We start from the raw sequence: 24,542 nt of genomic DNA on the forward strand, positions 1-24,542 counted from the left end.
GGGTGGGTGTGCGATGAACTGAGGATCCAGCAGAGAAGGGCAAGGCAGAGGGGAGAGGACTCAGCCAACCCTTCTCCTGCTCTCTCCTCCCCCAGGCTCCAGCTAAAGCAAGTCAGACTGGAAAGGATCCCACAAATGCTGTGTTCTCCTCCCTCTGAGCTTGGCTGGGGATCCTCAGCTTCAGCCTGGTGCAGTGGCTGAGATTCGCTGATTTGAGATTTTTGGCTAATGCACTAAATTGAAGAGGTTTATTATTACTTAATCACCTTTCACCTTTGCCAAGTTCTGCTGCACTGTGTCTGCTTTTCACCCAATACACTGCTAGCTCACCTACACACATGTGCTTCTTAGGATAATATTTAGATTCATAGCTTACTCTATAAAATCACACAATTACAGTTGAAATCTCTCCACCATCTCACTCAATGCAGTTTTTTATTTACTTATGGCATATTCTTACTTGCAGCTATAGGAACATAAGTTTATGAATTCTCGACTCAGCGTCTGTGAACCTTTAGCATTGCATGAATCCAAGCTCCTTCCAAGGCTGTCAATCAAATCCTTCAGTATCTGTGGAAGTTTCTGTCTTTCCATTTCCCACAGCCCACCAAAGGATTTGTGACCCTTTGTGACAGAGGAGAACCTGCCAGGCAATTTTGTGTTTGCTGTAGGGAAGGTTGTGTTGCTCTGCATCAATTCCCAGAGCAGCGCAGAGCATTGGCTTTGTGATGTCAGGGCATGGATGCCACCTTGTCATGGTGACATCCCAAGGTTGCCTTGGTGCACGGAAGGCCTCAGGGTCAGAGCAGCTCTTGGGCTTGCTCAGTGCAGGAGCATCCTCCTGCTTGAGGCGTTTGTCAGTGGGCAGCTGCACACTGACAGGAGCCGTGTTTCTTCTTGTGGTGGAGCAGAGTGTGCAAACTGGCACAGCAGTGCTACAGTGATGGAGCAGCTCGCTGTTGCAGTTTGCAGCATTTATGTCATCGGATATTCCGGCTATTATCTGACCAACCTGGCACGTAAGTAGAGGTTTTCCCTGGCTGGAACCTGAGCTGGCTTTTGTAGGTCTCCCTGCTCTTTCTTAGTGACCGGGTTGCTATTGAAACACAAAGACCATGAGGATGCCCCTGGTTTGGTCAAGCTCCTGTCAACACCTTCAGCAAAACACGGGGTGTCTGTAGCCAGGGGGCTGCGGGCAGCATTTGCAGGGCTTCTGTTCCCTCCACGGGAGAGCCTGTGGCAGCAGAGTCTGTCATTTCCTCACTTTGCTGGCTCAATCTCTTGGGGTGACTTTACTTTTAAGATAGCTCTGAGAGCTGGGGAAGTTGAAACTGCTGGAGGCTGATGGGAGTTTTTTCTCCTGACTAATTCCTGGCCATGGGTGAGAATTGGCAGCGGTTTTAACTGTTGAGAAGTGAGATCAACCTGTGAACACCACCTGAAGATGTGAGGCCGGGAATTTCTTGCTCTCTTTGGTTTCTGGCTTCTGACGAGCTCACAGGGCTCTGTCTCGGCCTCCTCCCCCCCTCCAGGCCGGACAAGGCTGCAGAGGGCGGGGTGGGGGGAGAAACGGAGCCGGCCTGACTTGGTTTGCAGTTTCTGCCACTGAACTGAAACCTGACACCATCAACATCTGCAGCTTTAGCAAGATTTTAACTCTTTTACTACCTGCATGAGACTTGCAGATTAATCCTTTTTTTCCAGAGAGAGGGAGAGGAAGTGATCAACCATCAACCCATCAAAGAGAGTGAAGAAAAAAATTAAATTGAGAGAGGGAAGAGAAATAAGGAGATGCTTTAATAAGCTGAAATATTTTTCTGTTAAAGCTATGGAGATGGACAGTAGTGTTCTGAAAAAACCGCCTTTAATTCATGACAGAGTATATTGGGAGGAATGGAGTGTTTCCAAGTGTGGATTTTGAGCAAATGATGAAGTAGTTGTGACACTGTGAGATGCTGGAACAGAGCGGGAGAAGTAATAGTTGAAGATTTGTGGCTTTTAAGAAGCAAAAAGAGAAAACTTCTGTTTCCAGAGAAGCTCACAAAAACAGATAAAGAGAACTTTTGCCTTTGAATAACTCATTCATAAAAATGACATCCCTAGACTCATGACCCATAACACACCTCAGAGTGATGGGAAATGGGAGGAGACAACTGATGGCAGATTTCCCGGCAGCTGGCATCAGAGAAATAGAAAGCTATGAAGAAAAATCATTTTCTTGTGAGAAACTCCATAGATAGCAGAAGAAGACTTCTGTTTCTCTACAAAGACTGATGAAAAGACTCTAGCAGGAATTGGGACTGTTGTAAACACCAAAGTTCCAAAGTTTTTTTGTCTCTATGTTGTCATGTAAACAAGGGAATGGTTGGGTAGTGGGGGAGAAAAGGGTTGTTCTGGAAGTTTCATTCTCGTTTCTTATTCTTGTAGTTTTTGTCAATAAACTTTCTTTATTCCATTTAAGTTTTAAGCCTGTTTTTCTCTTGTTCTAATCCATATCTCACAGCAAGAAATAAATAAGTTTTCTAGTGATTTTTCAGTTGCTGCTTTAAACCACACCAGTCAAGCAGGACACCTTTGAAAACGTAGACTGGGAGATCTTCTCAGATGCTGTTCTAAATAGGCCACGGTTCTCTCCAGTTTTCTCAAAGAATTTGGTTCCTTTTCCTTGCCCACTGCAGGTCATCTGAGCCGTGTGTTCAGAGGTGCCGATCCTGAGGTGAGTCAGAAAGGAACATTTGATGTTCCTGGTGTTTCAGAATTGTGCAGGGAACTGTGAGCTTGGCCTGTGGCAGTAGAGTGCAGAGGGCCAGCTGGGTGGGCTGAAAGAAGATCCATTTCCATGTTTACAACAGCAATAGCAAAGGCATTGTTGGCTATTTCCTAATTTTCCATTGAAGAGCTTTAAAAGAACTCAAAGCTCAGCTTTGCAGAGAGAACGTTGCTTGCTGATAGTAGCCAGGGTGAACTCTCTAATTCAGAGCTATTTGCAGCCTGGCTGAATTAACCCATTTTGATTTAGTTGCAGAGACTTAGAATCCCATTGCTATCAAAGCTGATGATTTGTGCTTGGTAGAGCTGAAGAGAAATAAGGTTCTAAATGATAGGGAGCTGCCTGTCCCTAACTCCACCATCTGTCCACAGAGCCCAGAAGCAAGAGCAGACTCTGCTGTGGCTCCCTCTGCTCCTGGAGAAGAGGCCAAAGAGGAGCAAAATGAGCAAAAGGAGCACGAGCCTCCAGCTGTGGTCACAGCCCAGCCTGACCATGCCCAGACAGTAAGTGCCAGTGCTGGGTGCTGCTGTCTTTAGTGCAAGGCAGAGCTGCAAGTTTCTGAGCAGCCAGCACTTGCTGTTGCTGGCTGAGGATGCTGAGTGCTGGAGTCCTGCCAGCACCCAGCCATTCCCCCATCCCGTGGCAGCTGGAAATTGGGCTTTGAGCCGTCGTGCTGAGGCCCCAAAGCGCTGCTGCCTGCGGGTGAGCAGCTGGCTGCTTGGCTCAGGGAAGCTCTGTCTCTTGGCTTCTGCCAAGCCATGGCCAAGGGCTCACACGGCATTTCTGGGGCTCACAGGGCTTGCTTTGTTTGCTGTCCCTTTTTGGAAACCTCTGCATGACCTGGAGAAGTGTTCTGCAGTTTCCTTGAGTAATTCTTCACTTCTGCAGAGTCTTTTAGGCCACCTGTCTTTTGGCTTTTGATAAGCTGCAAGGAGATGATTGTGTTGTCCATGAAGCTGTGGCCGGCCATTCTTGTCCTGTGTGGCCAAAGAAACAAACTGTGTAGTTCTGAACCCTTCTTCTGAGGCAAAATCCACAAGTGGCAAGTTTCTGTTGATATGTTTTGTGGTGAAGTCTGCAGCTTTGGAAACTGCATTGGAGCCTAGTGTGGGGGCAAAGCTGCAAGTCCTTGAGCGCTGTCTTGTGTTGCTAAGAACCCCTTTAGAGATGGTTGTTTTTTCTCCTCAGAGCTGTTTTCCTCCTCCTGCCTCTTCTGTCCTGACACTCCCTGTTTAACCTATAAATTTTTGCCTGTCCTAGTGAGGTGGGACAAGTCCATGTTTTAGGTGGTTTTTGCTGACTTTGGTCATACATGCATTACATGACCCATGGCTTCCTTCATTGGCATCCCTAGGGGTGTGTCAATTAATTTGTTGCTGGGGCCTTTTGAGGATCTCTGTCAGTGCCACTCAGAATTCTCAGCTGACAAAAGAGGGAGGAGAAACACCTTGGTCCTCTTCCATATCCTGAGGTGGCCATAGAGGCTCTCTGACCTGCAGCAGAGGATCAAATTGCACACATCCTTGTCTCCTGACTGAGCAGGATTTCTAACAAGAGTGTGGATGTCAGAGGGGCAGGAGTGGCAGTGCAGGCCTGAAAAGAACATGAACTCCAGCAGTGTCTCTCCCAAGGGCTGAGCTCACCCAGGAAGACCCTGCAGAGCCAGGATGGAGCTGTGGGACAGGGCTGGCTGTCAGTCACTAGGGAGAGACAAGCAGGACACAGCAGAAGGGGAGGGAGGCCCTTGAGAAATGCCCCACATTTCCTGTCAGCTGCCCAAGAGTCTGTTGGAGATTCAGTGCCAGATGGGCCCTGATTGCACTGCCAGGGTCCCTTTGGAATCTGTGCTTCCCCACGGGCAGAGAACAAGGCAGGAGAGCAGCAGCACAGAGCTTTGGAAACGTGGGAGCCCATCAGTCTTTGAGTCTTGGCCCACAAATGTTGGATGAGAAGCTGAAGCCCATCTTCTCTTGCTTTCTCTGCAGGTCCATCCAGAGAAAGAGCAGGAGCAGATTGTTTTATCAGGACGGCCGTGCCAGCCTGAGGGAGAGCTGTTCCCAGCCCAAGAGCAGGAAGAGCAGCTGGGGCAGCAGGTGGAAGAGCCACTGGAGAATGGCCAGGTAAGGCTGACTCAGCAGGGGACAGAGTGAAGGGCAGGAAGAGGGGCATAAAACGCAGCTCTTGGGACTGAGCAGGCCACGAGTGCCAGAGGCCCTGAAAGCAAAGAGCCTCTGCAGAGATCAGCAGCGGGACAGGAGGTTACAGTGGAAGCAGAGGTGGGTAGGGAAGCAGAAAGAAGTGACTGAATGAGTGTGATTTTGAGGCTGAAACGGAGGAAGAAGCTGAGCCTGATGGCAGCTCCCAGGCACTTGCTCTCCATTTGTGTGTACAGAACATCGAGGCAGAGCCCCAGGCAGAGCTGCCCGAAGCTCCGATGGCCATCATGGCAGTGAAGAGGAGGCACGAGGAAGACAGAAGCATCGAAGAGGAGATGGATCTCCCCTGGCAGAGAGGAAATCAAGAAAACCAGGTGAGTGAAAGAGTGGCAGACACTCCACTCATGGAAATTCCTCTCTGTCATTCTTCTCAGGCCTCCGAGGAGGAGCTTCTGGCAGAGCTGCAGGAAGCTGAGGCTAGGATCAGTGCAAGGGAGAAGAGGCTGGAGGAAGAAAGGAGAATCATCCAAGAGAAATTAGATCTCCTCGCTCAGCAGCAAGAGGCTCTAGAAAATCGAGTGAGTGAAAGAGCAATAGGCACAGCAGTCACTGCAGTCTGGTGCTTTCTGCCCTTCTTGCCTTTCCTCTGCAGAGCAGCAGGGGGCTGGGCTGATGCCTCTCAGTGCCATCCTGCTGTAGTGTCTATCCCAGCTGCTTGGAAGGACATTTCCTGCTGTGCTCAATCTCAGCTGCTGCCCTGGACAGTGGCACCAGTCATTTGCCCCTTTTGCCAGCACTCATCTCAAGGGATTCCTGCTGGCCTGCTCCTGCTCTCCTTGTTTCTTCAGGGCTTTTTGCAAGTGAACACAGTCCCCCAGACAGATTTGGAATACAAGCTGCAAGCTGTCTGTATCCCTTGGTGAATCTGCTGCTGTCCTGCTCTTTCCCTTTGCTCACAGTCAATGAGCCTTGGCACACAGGGACAAGCTGTGGTCTCTGACTGCTTTGTTCTCTTTGACTTGAGGTGGACGTGTTGATATCTCACCTGGCAGCCTGCGAAGGCTTCCAGCAAATGCCTGCTGATGAAGAGCCCCAAGGTCGGCGGGAGGCACAGGTACTGTCCCAAGCACAAGTGCTGCAGGCTGAGCACCTTCTGAAGATGGTGCAGGAAAAGAGGACTGAGGGGGAGGAGCTCCAACATTAGAACAAGGAGCTGCAAATGTGTCTGCAGCCCTTGGAGGGGGAAAGGGATCCTTGGGAGGAAGTGCAATGGTCGTTGTTGCAGTCATCCTTCATAAAATCCAGGAAAATGGAATATGAAACTGGCCATCAACTTGATTAAAACCAACCTTGGGTTTTGACCATTTGGTTCCAGAAGTGGGCATCCAAAAAATCCAGTTGATGAGCTTTGCATGTGGCTAACAGCAACTTCCTAAGGGCTTGCATTTGAAAAGGGAACTCGGGGTAATCTCTGCCAGCCAGCTTCCTGACACAAACTCCTTTCTTCTCTCAGATCTACACAGGCTCTTCCATTCAATCTGCTGCAGCAGCAGCAGCAGCAGCATCTAAAGGAGCCTTTGTTGCCCAAGCTGAGCAGTGGAGCCGGGGCAGTTTGTCCATTTCCAGCAGTGACACATCTGCTGCTCAGCTCCAGGAGAGCCTGGGAAACTTCGTGGAGCAACTGAGTATGTCTGGTGTATTTCTTGTCTGAGGGACAGTGTATTGTGTGCACGTGCCAGCAGAGCTGTAGCAAATGATCCTCCTCACTTTGGTGTCCCAGAGACATTTAGGACTCCCCACAGGAACTGCTGTGCTCTGAGGCAGCGAGAGAGCGCTCTGGCTGTTCCTGCTGCCTCTGAGGGCAGCTTGGACTGGCTCGGCTTTGCCTGGCATTCCCTTGCCACTAAAGGCAGCAGCAGGAATTGTTCTTGGATCAGCAGAAGGCTGTGGCACAGCAAATGATCTATGCAAGTTCTGTGTGCTAGTGGCCAAACTGAACAGAATATTTGATTCCTAGATTCTCCTTAGACTCCAGACTTCCCACCAGTCGTCAGAACCAAAAGACTTCAGAGATATTGATTGGATTTGGGGTTTTGTCTTTTTGTTGGGGTTTCGTTTTTAGTTTTCAGTTTTTATCCTTTTTTGGTTTCGGATTTGGGGTTTTTTGGTAGAGTTTTTTTTTTCTCCATCCTGAAAGGGCTGTTCTGCCCCATGGGTTTTAGTGGTGTCATTATTAGGACTGTTTTTATTGCCTCTACTACATCTACAAGGTTTTTATGAGAATGCTGTATTTTTGTCAGTGAGGACTCCTTTGCAAGAACATCAGGTGACAGCAGAAACAGAGAGCAAGAGATGTTTTCATTGGGCCCACAATGAAGAAACAGATACTTGTGCCACAATCTGTAATTAATATCCCAGATTTATTTTTATAAAGATGTGTCCAAGAGACATATCCACGTGGTGTGATCAGATAAAACAGCACTGCAGGCATTTCTCAGGAGCGAGCCTGCAGCCCCTGTGCTGTGTATTCCTCAGATCCATGGCACTTTTTCATCCCTGATTCCCAGCCATTCCCATGACTCTTAGAATCCTACCTATTGGCCCAAGCCCTGCTCAGATCAGTCTCTGGGAAAACACATCAAGCCCTTTGTGATTCTGCAGCACAACCCATTTAATCTGCTTCTTGCCCATAACAGCTGCCAGTGCTGTGCTCTCAGAAAAGACCTGGTGGGGCTGAGAAAGATCCCAGCTGATTTGGTGTCTACCTTCACCTGCTGGGACACAAAAGGGCCTTGATCTGCACCTGGCTGTGTCTGATCTCCAAGGCAATGCTGTTGTGTCCTGAACGGGGGCCACAGCTTGTCAGGGGCTCAGGCTGGCTGTGTCTTCTTGCCATTGCTTGTCAGTGCTCATGCTTGGCCTTTGCCAGCCTTGTGCTGTGCCCTGCTGTGCTCTCTGCGCTTCATTTCCTTCCAAGGACTGGACAAAATCAGTCTCTCTGCTGCCCATTTGTACTGCACAACTGCCTGTCTTGTTGCTGCTGTGCTTGCTGCCCAGCTGACCACAGAGGGTTCAGAGCCCCAGACAGCGGGGCTGCCTTTGGCATCTCCTGCAAGTTGGGATCTCTGCCTGAGAGTCAGCATCTTGCATTTTGTTTCCCTCAGGGAGAATGGTGAACAAGGAAAATCCCAGAACAAAATACATCGAACTGGAAAGTCTTGGCAGTGGGTGAGTCCAACCACAGTCACTTCTACACAGCCACGGGCCAGGTGTTTCACTGGTGGAATATCCATCAAGTGGGAAGTCAGACAAGTTGTCCACATGTTTAGACAGCGGGCTTAGTCTGCCCCATCTCTCAGTACTGGCCAGAATTTGTCAAGTGTGCTCAGAAGGCATTGTCAAAGACATCTCCATGCTGCCAAGGTCTTGCCTGCAGCAAGGAACAGAACCTGGTAAATCTGCTTGTCTCTCAAGTGTGGGACAGCTCAGGATTCATTTCCTTCACATTTTTGGATGTCTCCAAATCATCTGGCCACACTAATGAAAGGAGAAGAATCTTGCTTGCCTGAAAGCACAACCTACCCCCAATGAGAGCTGTCAGATAACAGTTCTCAGGAACATTTCTCTCCAAGAGTTTGCTAAAGGAAATACTCCATGCTCAGGATTAGAATTGCACAGTTTAGAAGCTGATAGCCGAGATGAAGGAATAAGCTGCCTTTTGGAGCTGAGGCAGTAAAGCCCAAGGCTTCAGGAACAGGCCCAGTGCCCAGGCACTTGAGGGGAAAATGCATCATCTGCCTTCTGGCAGACCCCTCCTGCAACCTGCAGCTTTTAGGCATTTACAGCAGAGCTCTCCTGTCTGGACTGGCTTCCACTGCAAGATCTAAATGGCTTCTCCTTTCTTTGCTGCTGTTTTGTTTCTAGGGGTTTTGGAGAGGTTTCCAGAGCACTTGACATTGCAACAGGAGGAGAGGTAAATGTCAGCAGCCCCTGCAGCCTCTGCTGCTCTCCAGGCCTTTCCCCACTGCTGACAGCTGTGGCTGGAGCTTTGAGTAGAGCTGTGCTGAAAAGGCACAAGAAGCACAGACTGGAGCCAGCCTGCAAATTGCACTTGGAACAGGCTTTGTGGACAAGGCAAATCGCCAGTGGCCACATGTCCTGTAACTGGCCCCCAAGGGAGCAGAGAAATGGGCTGTTGGAATGTCACTCCCTAATTACTCCAGTGATGAGGTCTAATCACAAGGCACTTTGGCTCAGCTTGGCTGTGCCATTCCAAAATCACTTCCTCCATGTGTGTTGTAGTCTCATGCTACCAATTTTCTCAAATTACTCCTTTTCAATGTCATTTGAGGTGGCCATAAAGAAAATAAATGTGCAAGGAGTGAGTAGGAAGATATTAACCATGAATGAAATCAGGATCATGGAGAGTAATAGGAGTCCCAGGATCGTGAATTACTTAGCCAGGTGAGTGGTCAAGGTCCTATCCCTTGAATGTTTGTTTACATACTACAAGCATGAGAGCTTAAAAACCCACTTTGGTCACTGGCAGGAAATAGAGTTGTTAATGATTATTTCTCTACTTATCTCCAATGGATGGGAAGAGACTGCATTTTGTCTGCATGAATCCACCCTGGCAAATGCAGACTGAAAATTGTTCAAAACCCTGCATCAGCCCTATCTTAAGAATTCAATACCTTCTAAGTTCATTGCCTCCACAGTTCTTTGGGCTTGAGTTTTTCAAGTTTCTTAAATGCTGATGAACCATCCAAGAGAGGATTGCCCTTGCATTGTTGCCCCTCTTTTCCATTGCTGTGCATGCCAGGAAGACTAGGTGCTTATTTCCAGAAATGCCATGCGTGACAGGTTTTTTATCTGGGCTCTTCCTAAACTGCCTTTCTCCTTGAGACAGCACAGACTGCAAACACTGCACAGCCTAGAGGCAATGTCTATGCCTTTTCTTCTGCCCTTGTCTCCAAGGGACCCAGAAACAAGACTCAAGCGAAAAACCAACCTAGCCGTGCATGTTCACCTGCATGGCCTTGTTTCCTTTTTTCAGCTACCTTGTGCATGAGGAACTCTGGCTGGTGATGGAGTACATGGACGGAGGCACTCTGAGAGATCTCATCGATGAGATTCAAATGTCTGAAGGAGAGATTGCAGCTGTCAGTCGGGAGGTCAGGGATCCCATCTGTGCTTCCAAGGCCTTGAGCTGCATTGTCTGGGAAACAGGGGCTCAGAACGGGAGGGATTTCATGGGCCAAGCTTGGTTTCTGTGCTGCTGCTCGGCTATGGGCAAGCAAGAGCATCTCAAGGGAACTGTCTGCCAGTGCCCCTACACTCACTGGACTCACTTCCTGTACTCTTATCCCCTGCTCTTGTATTCTAGCTCTGTCTCGTGCATTGGCATTTGCAGTTCTCCACTGAGAAAGGTGCTGCTCTGCTACTGTTGGAGCAGCAGGCTCTTGCTCTCAATGGCGCTGTGTTCTGCCATTCCTCCCCATTCCCCTGCAAAGGGAACCTTCCACAGCTGTTTCCTTGCTTGTGCGATGAACTCACAGCACTACTTTTTGCCCCCCTGGTTCTCTTTTCTCTCTCAGTGCCTGCAAGGACTGGATTTTCTTCACTCCAACCACGTGATCCATCGAGATGTCAAGAGCAACAACATCCTTCTCAGAACCGACGGCTCTGTCAAGCTGGGTCAGTGTATTCTTGCTCAGCTTCAGCCTTCCAGGAATGGGGGGTGTGGGGCTGCTTTCAGTGACTGCCAGCTCCCCAAAAATGCTGCTGCTGGCAGTGCAGGGGTCCCCCCTGCTGTGGGCTGAAGGCACAGTTGCAGGGTGCACACAGCTATGACAAGGAACCACAAGCAGCCAAGAGTGCTATTGCTCTGTGTGTGTCTGTGTGTGTTCCTTCCAGAGGGAGGGAGCTGCAATCTAAACCTTCAGGAAAACAAAAGGCACTGCTGGAGGAAGTGTAAGAAATGGGGGGGTGTTTGAAGTAGCGAATTGCCTTGGCTAAAGCCCCAAGGAAACAGAGCAGGGAGTATTGTACAGAAAATTCAACTGCACATTCTCAAACTTCTACCGGGGAATTCTCTGGCTTGGTTTCCTAATTGAGAGTATTAAAATTAAAAGAGTATTTTGCTTTCTCCTCAGCTGATTTTGGCCTTTCTGCTCAGCTCACCCCTGAGCAAAATCAGCGGTGCTCGGTGACCGGGACTCCTTGGTGGATGGCACCTGAAGTGGTGAAGCGTCAACCATATGGCCCCAAAGTGGACGTGTGGTCTTTTGGAATTGTGGCAATTGAAATGGCCGAACAAAAAACTCCTTATGACAGTTTCACTGCTCGATCGGTAAGGAGCAAATACTCTCTGATCCCGCTGTCTTTCTCACCTGTCCCGTGTTCTCTGCTCACTGCACAAAATCCCATGGCCATCTGCTGGAAGTACTTCCACCAAGGCCCCTTCTACAAATGGCCCTGCAGCACATCAGCATCTGCTGGAGGTTTGGTTGCAGCACTGGGGGAACTCAAGCCTTACCTCGCCCAAACCATCTCCATTCTCAGGCAGCATTTTGCTTTGCCTTACAAGTCGTTCCAGCTCTTTTGGCTGTGTAGATGGCCCCAAGAATAGGAAACAAGCATCTCAGAGCTGCTGTTATCTTTCCAGAAATGAAGCAAAGAAACTCAAAGCAAACCAAGTTTCTAAAACAGTGCTTTTGAGAGAAGAAGTGCAGCCCCATTCTTCTCACAGGGAAACTTGCCTGAAACCTGGAGATGAGGCTGTAAAGCCAGAGTCTCTTCTGCTTCTTGTGCAGTGCTGCTGAGACACTCAGTGACCACCTTCTTTCCTAACCCAAGCCACTTTCTCCATATCACCAAGCTGGAGCCTGCTGACGGGGAGAGCCTGCCAAAACCTCCTGTTTGTTTCCTGGCACTTTCTGGGATGGGCACAGCGTTAATGCATTGACTTGAGAATCCAACCAGCACAGGCTTACCACAGGGATGACACTTCTGATTTCACCATGAATATTTTCCTTTTGCCACCTAAGGGAACCTGAAATTTTCAGAGTGCTGAGAGACAGAGCTGCAGGTGGCTCCTGTGTGCCCAAACAGGCATTTTCAACCCAATACATTTGTGGAGGCATCTTAATGTGTCTGTGTTGGAAATGAGATTCCAAAGGTTTGTTTCCTTCCCTGAGGAACACCTGCTGCATTTCCTTTCTTTTCTTCCAATTACCATCATTTTCAAGAACAGGACAAAAAGCCTGATGAGTTTTGTTTTATGGCAGCTGTGCTTAAGGGACCAACAAGCACTGCAGAGATTCTTTTCATGTAAGAATCCTTGGAAATAGTAGTTAGTTAGAACAGCAAAATCCCTCTTCCAAAAAGGCTGCCAAGCTGCTGGGAATCCTCTGAGAAGGAAACACGTATTTGCTGATGTAGTTGCCACTAACTAGAGCAGGCAATGAAATCAGCTGCCAAGACAAGATCTGCTGGATGCTGGCAAAGCTGTGGCTTTGGGGCTTGGGTTTTTTCATGATACAGGAAAGCCACCATCCAAATGCTACAGGAAAGTCATGTCTGCCTCTCTGCCAGGGCAAAAACTGCCACTGCAGAGTGGAGCTTAAACAATGGGCTCTGGGAGAGCAGTTCCAGATGGGAAAGAAGCAGGTGGAGCCTTGTGTTTCCTTTTTCTCCAGGCTAAATTCCACATAGCCACAGAAGGGACCCCACAGCTGCGGCAGCCCGAGCAATTCTCGCCTTTGCTGCGTGACTTCCTGAGATGCTGCCTGCAGAAAGGCGAGGCGCAGCGCTGGTCTGCCAAGGAGCTGCTGCAGGTAAAATGCCAAAAGGGCTGCAGGTGAAACAGTGTCCCAGGGATGGGCTCCTCCTCCACTGAAATCCAAGGCATCAGATGAGCCCCCATCCTCCTCCCTTCCAACCTTGGTGCTGTTCAGCTGACAGTGGGGAGCAATCCTAGACTGGGCTGGGCTGGCAGGGAGTGCGGTGATTTTAGCGCTGGCTAAAATCACCAGGGCACTTACTCATTTCTTGCTGGGAGCTATGGATTAGGAGAAGGGCAAAACAGGCTTCAAACTTCAAAGGAATAACAAATTTTATTATCAGGCCCACAAGAGTAAGAAAGGTCTCATCTGTGCAGTGAAAGGGTTCAATCTCACCCAGGTCATGGCAGTCACGGTGTTGGATTTCAGGCTGTGCTGAGCCCCTCTCTCTGCCCGGGAGCCGCTGGGAGGGGAGGCTCGGCCTGGAGCCGTCGCTGCACGCCGGGGAGAGGGTTTAGTGTGGGCAAGATGTCAGCAGCCGTGGCCTGGCCCAGCCTGGGGCCGGGGTCCCGCAGCCTCCATCCCCCGCCCGGGAGCCGCTGGGCTCTGGCCCGGCCTCCCCCAGGAGCACAGGCCGTGGGCGAGCAGGGCCGGCCTCACCAGAGCTCCGTTACCTTCGGGCTCCGGAAGCAAAGAGGGCCAGTGCCCGGGCTGGTGGTTTTCAAAATGTGCATCATCACAGAGGCGCATCTCATTTCTAAATGGTGCAAAATGTTGTCAGTTCTCAGAACTAGCCAGCCATTGGCCTGTCTCAGGCACAGGGGAAGCTCCCAGCAGCTTCTCTCAAAGAAATCACTTCCGTGCGGGGTTTCTTACTTCTTTCCCTAAATGTCAATTCATCTCAAACTAACACACAGGGACATGGAAAGGTCATCTAGTCTGTGTCCTGCAATGAGCAGGGACATCTTTCAAGAGATCAGGATACTCACACCTCAGATATTTCCAGGGATGGGCCACCTACCAGCACCTACCTGTGCCACTCTTGCCCCATGCTCCTGACCTACTCTGACTCAATCCCCTTTTCATTTAAAAAGTATTCCCCTGCCTTTAAAGCTCTTAGATTGGAAAAATCATGCTTTCTTGTTGTTTTCATTTCCTTTCTGCAGCATCAATTTATAACATCGGCCATGCCTGGGTCCAGCCTGGCACCTCTCATCGTTGCAGTGAAGAAGTGGAAGGAGGAGGCAGGAATGCAACAATTAATTTAGAAACTGTCTTCTCCATGACCAACTTAGAGTAGGACTGTAGAGTAGGATTATAGAGTAGGATTGTAGAGTAGGATTATAGAGTAGGATTGTAGTGCAGGATGGTAGTGTAGGTTTGTAGTGTAGGATTGTAGAGTAGGATTTTAAATAAAATTTCTCAAATCTCAACTCCTTTGGAACATTTCTCTCCTTCTGACCCTGTGAGAAAGCTCAACATTTCCTTCTGAATTGTCAGTTTTTTCTTAGAGGTGGAAAGTGACATTGATGGCTTCTTTTTACGGTTTCAAAGTGGGGAAGGCTCCTCTTCATTCATCCTCTCCAGACCACACTGCCTTTGGAATATGGACAACTGGACAAGTTTTGCCCAGCTGTGGCATTTCTATTTGAGGCAGAAACAGCAATGGCATTTGCAGGAAAAACCAAAGGAGGAGCGGTGCAACACAAACATCCTGTGCAGATGCAGGCTGTGCAGATGTGACTCGAGAACATTTGGGTTCCTGCCACTTGGATTTGTATCCCTAAGAGAAATCTCTTTGACTGGAGGAGAGTCTGGCTGAAGAGAGAAAGCAGAAAGAGTAGTGAGGGTGCTGTGCAAGGTCTCCTGTGGTGCAAAGCTGTCAGCGACTGTGAGGTGAGAGCGGGCCCGGCCTTGGCCAGGCTGGAGCCCCAGCAGAGCCCTGGCAGAGCCCGGAGAAGCCTGAGCCTCGGCAGAGGCAGGCTGGAAGGAGGCCCTTGGAGCTGCAAGAGGCAGCAGCCTGGCCCTGGCTGCCTCTTGCTGGCCCCAGGCAAATCCTCCGCTCTCAGAGCCAAGCTGGCAGCTGGCTGCTCCTGAGGGGAAGCGGCGCCGTGCTGGGCACAGCACACACTGGTGCCATGGGCTGTCTGGAGTCTGCACAGGAGGAGAGAAAGGCAAAGAGCAGCCCAGGGCTGCTGCCCTGCCTGACCAGTGCTGCTCTTCTGCCGCCTGCCCTGGAACTCCTGGCAATGGTCAGCAGTGTGTGCAGCACTCTGGGCACAGGGGGAGGGAGCCGGGCTGCTCCGCAGGCTCCAGCACAGGGCAGTGTCCTTCAGGCACGGCATTTCTGCCAGGGGAACCGAGGCCAGCGTGAGGCACTGACAGCAAGTCAGGGCACATCTGCACGAGCCACTGCCTCACACAGCTCTGGGACCAAGCGCCTGCAATCCTGGAGCTCTGCACTGAGCCACAGCAAAGGTGTGAAATGCAGAGGGTTTTGCAGAAATATTCAGGGGCACCAGGCCAGCCTGCTTGGTGCTCTCTGGGGCACAGCAAGCACTGTGCAATGCAGCTCGGAGCTGCTGGCAGAGAGGGACTATGGGCATGTGCCTGAGGCTTGTTCTTGAGTAGTGATTTGGGAGGGAGCAGAAGGGTCTCAGTAGGCAATTTGTGTTTTCTTCATGAATTGCTGAATGAAAGACACAATGTGGCTTTATGCAGCAAGAGAACTTGCAGAACTTACTAAGTTTGTGTTGAATTCCCAGAAAAGGAAGCAGAGGTGTTGAACTGTAACAAATAGGGCTCGTGAATTCCATTAGCTTTAACAAACAGTGCTGAACCCTGTATTCCCCCACTGCAGTGATTCATGTCTGCAAGTGGCTATCTTAGCCTTGAGAATAAAGAGAGTGGTCCTGGTAAGAAGGTAGCTGGAATGCATTCACAGGAAGAAAGTGGTTTTAGGAATCTCTTGACATCCAGAGGAGAAGATGAGGAACGGGTGTTTCCAAAAGATTGTGTCAGGGACCGCAGTCGTGTTTGAGGCCCTGCCACATTTGATCCATGTTTGAGCAGGTTGACAAGACAATGAAGAAAACTGTATCGTTTAAGGGGTGGGAACTTGACCCTTGCAAGAGAAGCAATGTATTGGTCAGTCGGTGGGCAGTTAACTTTTGAAAGAGGAACAATGCATAATGGAGGCCTTGTTGGCTTGGAGTCGCTATTCTGAGCCATTGTGGCCTCATCTCATGCTGGCCCTGTGGGAGCTGATGCTGGAACTGGGAAAATGCCACTCCTGAGCAGGAGATATAAGGCCTGTGTCTGGGGTGGAGAGGTGAGAAGGACGAGGTGCACACTGTTTTGATGCAGGGGATGTCCTGAAAGGGCACTGCCTACCTGCCCTCCCGCTGAGGACGATGCTTCAGCTCCTTCTCCCGCTCAGCGGGTTTTTGGGAATGCTGGGGTTGGTATGCAGTATTTGCTACTGCAACTAATAGAATAAATTTGCTTTGCAACCCCATCTGAGTCTTGGGTTCTTTTGTGCATGGGTCTCCTCCTGAACCTATGACAATGAGACCAGAGACCCTCAGGACAGCCCTACTCTCATGTTGATAAATTCTGAGATGAGATTTAAATATGTCAAATAATTTAGGGGAATGTTTAGCCTGTGAGCTTCAGCAAAGTATTGAGTATGTCTTAGTTCCATGGATACAAACGAGTAGGTGAGATTGCTGGGTGTGCACAAGTTAGGGAAGGGATTTCCCACACAGCCAGTGCAGAAATACAGTATTGCCTTCTTTCTAACTGTTTCTGAGCTGGATGTGGGGATCACACCCTGCTTGGTAACTTTCATTTTGGCCATTTCTGTTGAGCAGGTAAGAAAGGTTGAAATGAAACCTTTTCCAGCTGTTTCCCTCTGGTTTACCTTTTTGGGGGCCAAAGCTCTGTGCCGTAGGTGGCCTGAGTGTGTGAGGAGCAGTGCAGCCCCCACAAAGCTCTTGTTTTTCCCAAAAGTCATCATGACTTGTTCCCAGGTGTGCCCAGCAGGAGGAAGAGCCCGCAGTGCGTGGGCGCCGTGCCCTGCCCAGCCGGGGCTCTCTGGCACAGAGCAGCAGCAGCAGCAGCAGCAGCAGCAGCAGCAGCAGCAGCAGCAGCAGCACCAGCACCAGCACCAGCACCAGCAGCGCTTTTCAACCCTGCCCTGCCTTGGCTTCACCTGGGGGACAGAAGCCTCTGGAAATCAGCACCGCCAGTCACGTTCCCAGCTTGGAGCAGCTGCTGCTGGTGGGCAGATCTGTGGACATGATTTTCTGAACCTGAGACAGTTTCAAGCTCTCAGGGGCTGATCTGTTCCCAAGGGAAAGTCTTTTGAGAACTTTCTTCTCTCTCAAGGACTGTAGTGAAAACAAGGTTTTAGTTTCTCAAAAAAATCATACAGATGTTCTGAGAGTGTTTCTCTCTTGTCCCACCAATGGGATGAGGGAGCTGTTGTTTCTTCTACCAGTCAGCCTAACCTGTATTGGAACACCTTATAAAAAGGGTTGAAAAACCCCAAAATAAGGGCTTTAAGGGCTTTTGCCTCATGAAATAAACCTCTGGCTGTTTCGTGATTCAAACCCTCGTGCTCCACTTTGTGTCCTCTAGCGACACAGATCCGGCCAGTTCCACCGCTTCCAAAGGGGAATTAAGGCAGAGGTAGAGACGTGCACACAGAGCAGCCCTGGGCTTGTCCAATAAATGGACAAATGTATGGGGAATGGGTTTGGAATTATTACAGCTCTTTTGTCAATAGTGCCTTTTCTCCTGCCCTTTTCTCCATTCACATTTCCTGTGCTTTCTCTCTCACATTTTCACCCCTTCCCAACCAAGACTGTGACACTTCTCCTGATCATTTTTACTCATGATTCCCAGCCTTTTCACCTCATGTTCCTCACACTTTTCCTCTCACATTTCCCACCTTTTTCTCCCCTCTTGGTTCTCTCCTTATCCCAGTTTTCCTTCTCAAAATTTCTCCTTATGTTTCTCACTTTTCTCCTCATCGTTCTCACACCTTTTTCTTCACATTTATCATTCTTTTCTCTTCATGTTCCTTACACTTTTCCTCTCATATTTTGTGCCCTTTTTTCACTCATATCTTCTGCCTTTTTCCACCCTCAGGTTTCTCTTTTTTTTTTTTTTTTTCCTCAGGTTTCCACAATGTTTCCCTCACATTTCCTGACTGTTCTACTGTTTTTAATAGTTAAGTTTCTCATGCTCTTCCCCTCACATTCTCTCCCTTCTCTCCCCTCATGTTTCTCACCCTTTTGCACTCATGTTTCTTAGAATTTTCCCATCATCTTTCCTGCCCTTTTCTCCTGTCACCTTCTTCTCCTATTTTCACTCACATTTCTCACTGCAGCACCATGGACCAGCCCCTGGGAACCCCAAGGAATTCATATCAGGAGCCAGAGAACCCATTCATCATTTCAATGCCATAATTAGATTACAAACTGTCAGTGAAATACCTGAGAGGAATGACAGATTTGTCTTTATAAACAAGCTGTGGGTCTGCTGATACATGAAACCAGCACTGAGAGATAAAAGAAACAATGAGAAAGTTTCCACTGATGGATGAATGGAAAATATCTATTTGTCTTTACAGACTGTAGGATTGCTGATAAATGAGATTAAATATTGAAAAATGAAAGAAATAATGCAAGAAAACCATAAATTCCGTAAGAGTTAAAAATTAAGAGGGAGGGTTACACATTAGCGGGGAATCTTAGGTATCAGGCATTCCGGGAAGTCTGTACCTCTCCAATACCTCAGGCAGTGGGGAAAGAGAGGGACACGGAGCCGGGAAATTGGGATGAAAACAAGGTTGTGTCTTCCAAAAATTTGAGAGACCCCAGGAAAATGCCCCATGGCCTCTCCCTTTATTCAAATAAAGTCAAAGGACTCCCCTGTATCCTTTTTAGACATAAACCTCTGGGGTTTGTGGATTAATTTTCCTGACATACTCAATCAGACAGCTCCCAACCTTCTTCCTGACCAATCCACTCAGATGAGGAACACAACATTTCACCATGGGATGGATCAGATTACCTTTTAGCAGAAAATCGAGGCAGAGTTTGTGGAAAGGTAAATGACTCAAACTGCTCTTGGCAAATAGATCACAAAGGAAAAGTGGAGGAACAGATAAAAAAGGAAATAAAAAACCAGCTCTTGTACTGGTCCAAATGTGGAAAGGATGGGAATGGGACACAGTTTGTGGTTCTCTCACAGACCATGGGTTAAACAAATGCTGTTTCTCCTCTCATGTGCTACAGCAACTCTCATCTTTTTACCATGCACCACACCTTGCTGAGTGCAGCTCATTCAGCAGCTGAGCAAGGGGATGCAGGTGGCAGCCAGGCCTCCTGAGCCACAAATGGCTACAAAAGGACAGAGAATGAGGGCACTGAGAGCAATCCCAAAAACAAAGAACACCCAGGGAGAAAAAACAGAGGCAATGAGTGAATCTGCTTGGAGATGGGGACAGGGACTTGTACATAAGGAAGCAATGGGAGAAACCATCAGTTTCAGAAAATGTTACTAATTGATAAGGACTGCTGCTCAGACCAAGTCCCGCTACATTTCTGAACTTCCAGAAGAACAAACACTTCACAGAGCCACGAATATCGGATGTTATACAAAAAGGACATGCAGCAGGCGGATCGGGAAGGCTGAACCTTCCAAGCACCTCGGCCAGTGTTGGGCAAAGGGACAGGGACGTGCGGCCGGGAAAATCAGGACAAAAACGAGGCCGCGTCCTCCAAGACCTGGAGAGAGCGCACGGCAAATGCCCCATGGCCTCTCCCTTTGGGCAGCAATAAAGTCACTTGCACACCGCTCCTCTGGCTCCTTGGGCCACACAAACCTCTGGCGCCGGGAATTTTCCCGCCCGGCCCCGGGCCCAGCGCAGCCACCTCCGGCCTCCCGACACGAAGCGGGACGAGCCAGCGCTGCTCCGCCACCGCCTCCTGCCGAGGCCCCAGCGGCAAGGAGACCGCGGGCAGCCGCTCCCGCAGCGCCCTCAGCCCAGGGCCAACACGGGCCGGCCACGGCACAAGCCACCCGCCACAGCCCCCTGCCGCCCCCTCCCGGGCCCGCAGCGAGCCCCGAGCCCCCGCAGAACCGAGCGCGGCTCCCACCTGCGATGGCCGGGGCCGCCTCCGAGCTCCGCCGCCGCCTCACCGGGCTCCGGCCGCTGCTGCCGCCGCTGCCGGGCCCGCACAGACGCTCCGGCAATGGCGGCTCTCCTGCCCCACGGCCGCCCTGAGGGCGCCAGCGGGGTTGGGCTTCTCCCCGCTCTGCCCAATCAGCGCGCGCCAGAGCCACGAGTGACGGCAGAAGCAGCCAATCGCAGCCAGCGGCGGGCTCTGCACACGGCACGGCCTCGCGTGCCTTGGGCTGCGCTCCGCCATTTCTCGGCCCCCTGGGCTGAGGAGCGGCCCCGGCGCTGGGCCCGGCCCGGGCAGGAGGCCAAGGAAGCGCCGCTGCGCTGAAGCGCCGGGAGCTCGGGGTGCCCGGGAGCTGAGGGCGCTGCGAGCTGGGGGTGAGTCCGGGATGGAGCAGGGGATGCCAGAAAGAGGCCAAAACTCCGTGACTTTCCTTCCTGTCCCGGGCGGGGAGCAGAACACTCAAGGAAAGGCTCGGGGGTCGGGATGGGGGTAGGGACAGTTCAATCCTTCGTCACGGGCACAGCACACCTGACTTGGGGAAATTAATTGAATTTATTATCCAACATGTCAGAACAAGAAAACGAGAAGCAAAGTAATTCCTACGGAAATCCATCTTTCCCCCCAGCTGTCCCTCCTTCCCGGGCTTAACTTTGTGCCCCTCTCCGTCCCCCTCCCCGCCCAGAGGCACAGGGATGGGGGTCACAGTCAGGTCATGTCACTGCCTCCCCCTGAGGGCCAGGAATCCTTGTCCTGCTGCAGCCTGGGGTCCCTCGCAGGGGCCAGAGTCCCTCAGGACCAGGCTGCTCCAGCGGGGATGGCCAGGGGGATCCCCGAGTGCGGCCAGGAGCCACTTGCATGGCTGTGCAGGGGCTTCTGCCGGGCTCGGGGCCTCTCTCAGGCACCCCCTGCTCCGGCCCGGCCTCATTGCCCCCCTCACCCCCCATGCAGCGAGTGCCCGGGCAGGGAGATGCACGATTTTCCCGGGGCTGAATCTTGGTGTTTCTGAGCTTTATTGGGCTGAATGTTGGTGCTTTGTTTTTTTGTGGGGGCTGAATCTTTGTATTTTGGGAGGATATCAGCTTTTTGGTGTTTTGGAAGTTTTTGATCTCTTTTGATGTTTGGAGGATGTTGGTGCTGAATCTTGGTGTCCTGGAGGTTCTTTCAGACACAAGATGCCCAGTGACTTCCTGAGAGCACCTTGGGCAAGGAGGTACCCCCAGCCCAAAGTGCTCTCCTCTTGTTTTTTCCCCCAAACCAGGATTTTTCATTCCTAAGCCGTGGCTGGATGGAGGAGGTGGAAAAGCCCTGGAGAAGCCGCATGAGAAGGGTCTGCAAACGCAGCCCAGGGAGCTGCGAGGAGGAAAGATCCCGCCTATGCCAGGAACATGGCCAGAGATCCAGCCAGAGCTCAGAGCTGGGGGAGAAGCCTCATGGTGGGGAGAAGCCCTGCAACTGCTTGGAATGTGGGAAGGGTTTCAGGTACAGGTGCGAGCTGATCCAGGAGCAGGTGATTCACACTGGGGAAAAGCCCTACAAGTGTGGGGAATGTGGGATGAGCTTCAGCTACATCTCCTACCTGAGGGAACACCAGAGGATCCACACTGGGGAAAAGCCCTACGAGTGTGGAAAATGTGGGAAGTGCTTCAGCAAGAGGTCCAACCTGAGGGCACACCAGGTGATCCACACTGGGGAACGGCCCTACACCTGCTTGGAATGTGGGAAAAGCTTTGGGTGGAGCTCTGACCTGAGAAAACACCAGCTCATCCACACTGGGGAGAGGCCCTATGAGTGTCCCGAGTGTGGGAAGAGGTTTCAGCGCAGCTCCACTGTCATCAGACATGAGCGGATTCACACAGACGAGAGGCCCTTCCGCTGCCCCGACTGCGGGAAGAGCTTCAACCGCAACTCCACCCTCACTCTCCACCGGCGCATCCACAGTGGGGAGAGGCCCTACGAGTGTCCCCAGTGTGGGAAGAGCTTCTCACAGAGCTCTCACTTGACCAACACCAACGGAGGCACCAGTAAGGGAAGCCCTGCGAGTGCCCCGAGTGCGGGAAGAGCTTCGTGCGCTGCTCCAGCTCCATCCCCCATGGGAGGATGGGCGTTGGATGATCCCCAGTGACCCCCGTTGGGCAGAGCCCTGGTGATCCGTGGTCCTGGTGATCCGTGTTGGGAAGACACGTGGCTGGGAGGTTCCACATCTTCCTGGCTCCCTGTGGGCACCTGGATGAAAGCAGGGGAATGAAAATCCATCAGGACACAGACCAACAATGGGAATTCCTTGAGGAGACTGGATTTGTTGACTTTCAATCCTAGAGAACCTTTTGTCGCTGCCTCAGGAGCTCTGTTGGCAGAGAAAAGGGGGTGACACCGGGCATGGGGGCCCTGAGGGAACACACATGCTTTGGGGGAGGGACCCCGTCTCACATTCTTGCTCAGGTAGATGCTGAGCCCCAGAACCAGGAAGACGAAACCCAACATGGAGACTCCAATCTCCGTCAGCATCTTACTGCAGGTGGCATTTCATGGCATCCCTGGGGCAACTGCAGAGGGCAGGACCCCCAAAACCTCCCACAGACCCCACAGGTACCTCAAAGGACCCTCTCAGTCTCCCCCAGCCTGCCCAGGACCCTCTGGAACCTCCTTTGGACTAAATAATTTTAAAAAATTAGGTATTTTAGAAAATTTGGAGATCTCAGCTAGAGATAGGCCTTGCTGGAGCTAGTTAGAGTTAATGATGAAGTGAGAAGCAGGATTTGAGATAATGAATCTCAGACTTAGGTAAAAAATTACTTGTCACTGTATGTTTGTTTAGAGGTGCTTATAATGAGAAAAGAGAAACTGATAAACGGGTTCAGGAAGATCACAGACCTTACATCTGGAAACCCATTTCAAAGTCACAAGGGAGGAAACTGGAGTTGTACCAAATGTCATTTGTAATGTCAACCATTGTAAAGGTAGAAAGGTGAGAGTGAGGAAGAGCGGTTTTCCTTCATCTCCTGATGACCCCTCCTCACCAAAACGACCCCCTCCTCAAATTGGGGAGCCAACCACGCAGTTGTAATGACATTTTAAACTGATTACAGTGCATTTTAATCCAAAGTGGGGAATGGGAAGTGTTAGCATTATGCATATGTATTAGTATTAATATGTATTAGTATTTTGGATATTCAAGACTTTTGTAAATAAATTCACACTGGAATCTTTTGTCAACTTGCAGTGCATATTAAGGGGTGACTCCAGCACTCGCCCAGTGCTGTGATTAAACATCCACTTTGTAACTTTAAACTGTTGGAGAGGTTTTTTGTCCATTAACAGATTGATATTGATACTGGATCAATATTGCTATTTTGGTAAATCACTGCCAGTCTCTTCCCAGCCTCCCCAGGACCCAGCAGAGCCCCTCCTGTTCCTCTCAGGATCCCACAGCCCCCTCCCAATTTCCCCCCACTGCCCCTGGACCCCCAGACCCTCTCCCAGTCCCTTCCCAGCCCCACCAGGACTCATCAAGACTCCTCCCAGTCTCTTCCAGCACAACCAACCTCATCCCAATCCCTGCTTTCCAATCCCCAATCTCCTTCCAGCTCCTCCAGGCTCACTCAAATCCCTCCCAGTGACACCCAGCCCCCCCAAACTCCCTCCCAGTGTCCACCAGCACCCCCAGAACCCCATCCCACCCTCCCCAACATCCTTTAATCCCCTTCCCAGCCATCCTAAGCACCTCAATCCCTTCTCCAGTTTAAACCAGTCTGTCTCAAACTCCCTCCCAGTTCCTCCCAGCACAGCCCAGTCCCCCTCTGGGCCCCCCCAGTGCCTCCCCCCCTGCCCCCGGCGCTGTGGGGGCCGGGCCGTGCCCCAGTGCCGGCTCAGGGGGTGCTCCAGGCTGCCGTGCTCCACCTGGCAGCTGGAGCTGAGCCCGCATTGCCGGGGGAGTTTCCAGCAGCACCAGGAGCTGCTGGCTCCAGTCCCCGCTGGGGAGCACGGCAGTGGCCAGCACGTGGCCCGAGAGCTGCTGCTGGCCCTGGGAGCAGCTCAGCTGGATGTGGGCAGGGGAGAAATCCATCAGGGAGCAGAGCAGGCGGCCGGGGCCGGGCTGGGAGCTGGAGGGCACCAGCGAGATGGACACGCTGGGATGGGCACTGGGAGAGAGTGGAGAGGAGTGGTGTGGCATTGGGAGGGACTGGGAATGGACAGGGAGGAACTGGGGTGGCACTGAAAAAAATCAGAGCGGATACTGGCACACTGGATGAGGGTGTAGAGATCTGGATTGAAGTGAGAATGAACTAGGAATAGACTGGGAGTGGCTAAAAAGGAGTGTGAGGGACTCTGGGGCCTCAGGGCGGGACTGTGGTGGCGCTGGGCGGGACTGTGGTGGCACTGGGAGGGACTGTGGTGGCACTGGGAGGGACTGGGAATGAAGTGCGCGGCACTGGGCGGCCGAGTCCAGCGCGGGGCTCTCGGCTCTGTGGATCTGCCCGGCAACTGATGAGTCATCAGAGAGACGCGCTCTGATTGGCTGAGGGGCGGCAGATCCACGGAGGGGCGAGATGGACAGGCGGGGTCACTGGGATTGAATGGGATGGACTGGGAGAGGCTGGGATGGACTGGGAGAGCCACGGGAGCCATTGGGAGG

General features: G+C 51.1%; 2 protein-coding genes and 1 long non-coding RNA gene across 3 annotated transcripts in view; all 3 read left to right on the forward strand.

Annotated features, from left to right (window-relative positions):
- Positions 1-2,674: 2,674 nt before the first annotated feature.
- LOC147648731 (uncharacterized) lies at positions 2,675-4,890 on the forward strand. Its single transcript, XR_015279990.1, has 3 exons — positions 2,675-2,716; positions 3,142-3,273; positions 4,756-4,890. It is a non-coding gene; the product is annotated as an uncharacterized LOC147648731 (long non-coding RNA).
- Positions 4,891-6,445: 1,555 nt separating this feature from the next.
- The window catches only part of LOC147648732 (uncharacterized), a 38,716-nt gene continuing 20,619 nt past the window's right edge, over positions 6,446-24,542 (forward strand). The window contains exons 1-5 of the mRNA XM_086866491.1: positions 6,446-6,611; positions 8,091-8,154; positions 8,851-8,899; positions 9,278-9,390; positions 9,983-10,222. Of these exons, the coding sequence (XP_086722617.1) occupies positions 8,096-8,154; positions 8,851-8,899; positions 9,278-9,390; positions 9,983-10,222 (461 nt within the window). The 5' untranslated portion in view covers positions 6,446-6,611; positions 8,091-8,095. The remainder of the gene's footprint in view (positions 6,612-8,090; positions 8,155-8,850; positions 8,900-9,277; positions 9,391-9,982; positions 10,223-24,542) is intronic.
- LOC147648733 (uncharacterized) overlaps positions 20,119-24,542 on the forward strand; it is a 394,698-nt gene continuing 390,274 nt past the window's right edge. Inside the window, exon 1 of the mRNA XM_086866601.1 lies at positions 20,119-20,283. The gene's annotated coding sequence lies outside the window, so the exon portion shown is untranslated. The remainder of the gene's footprint in view (positions 20,284-24,542) is intronic.

Source organism: Cyanistes caeruleus, chromosome 31 (assembly GCF_971803275.1).
Source record: "Cyanistes caeruleus chromosome 31, bCyaCae1.hap1.1, whole genome shotgun sequence".
NCBI lineage: Eukaryota > Metazoa > Chordata > Aves > Passeriformes > Paridae > Cyanistes > Cyanistes caeruleus.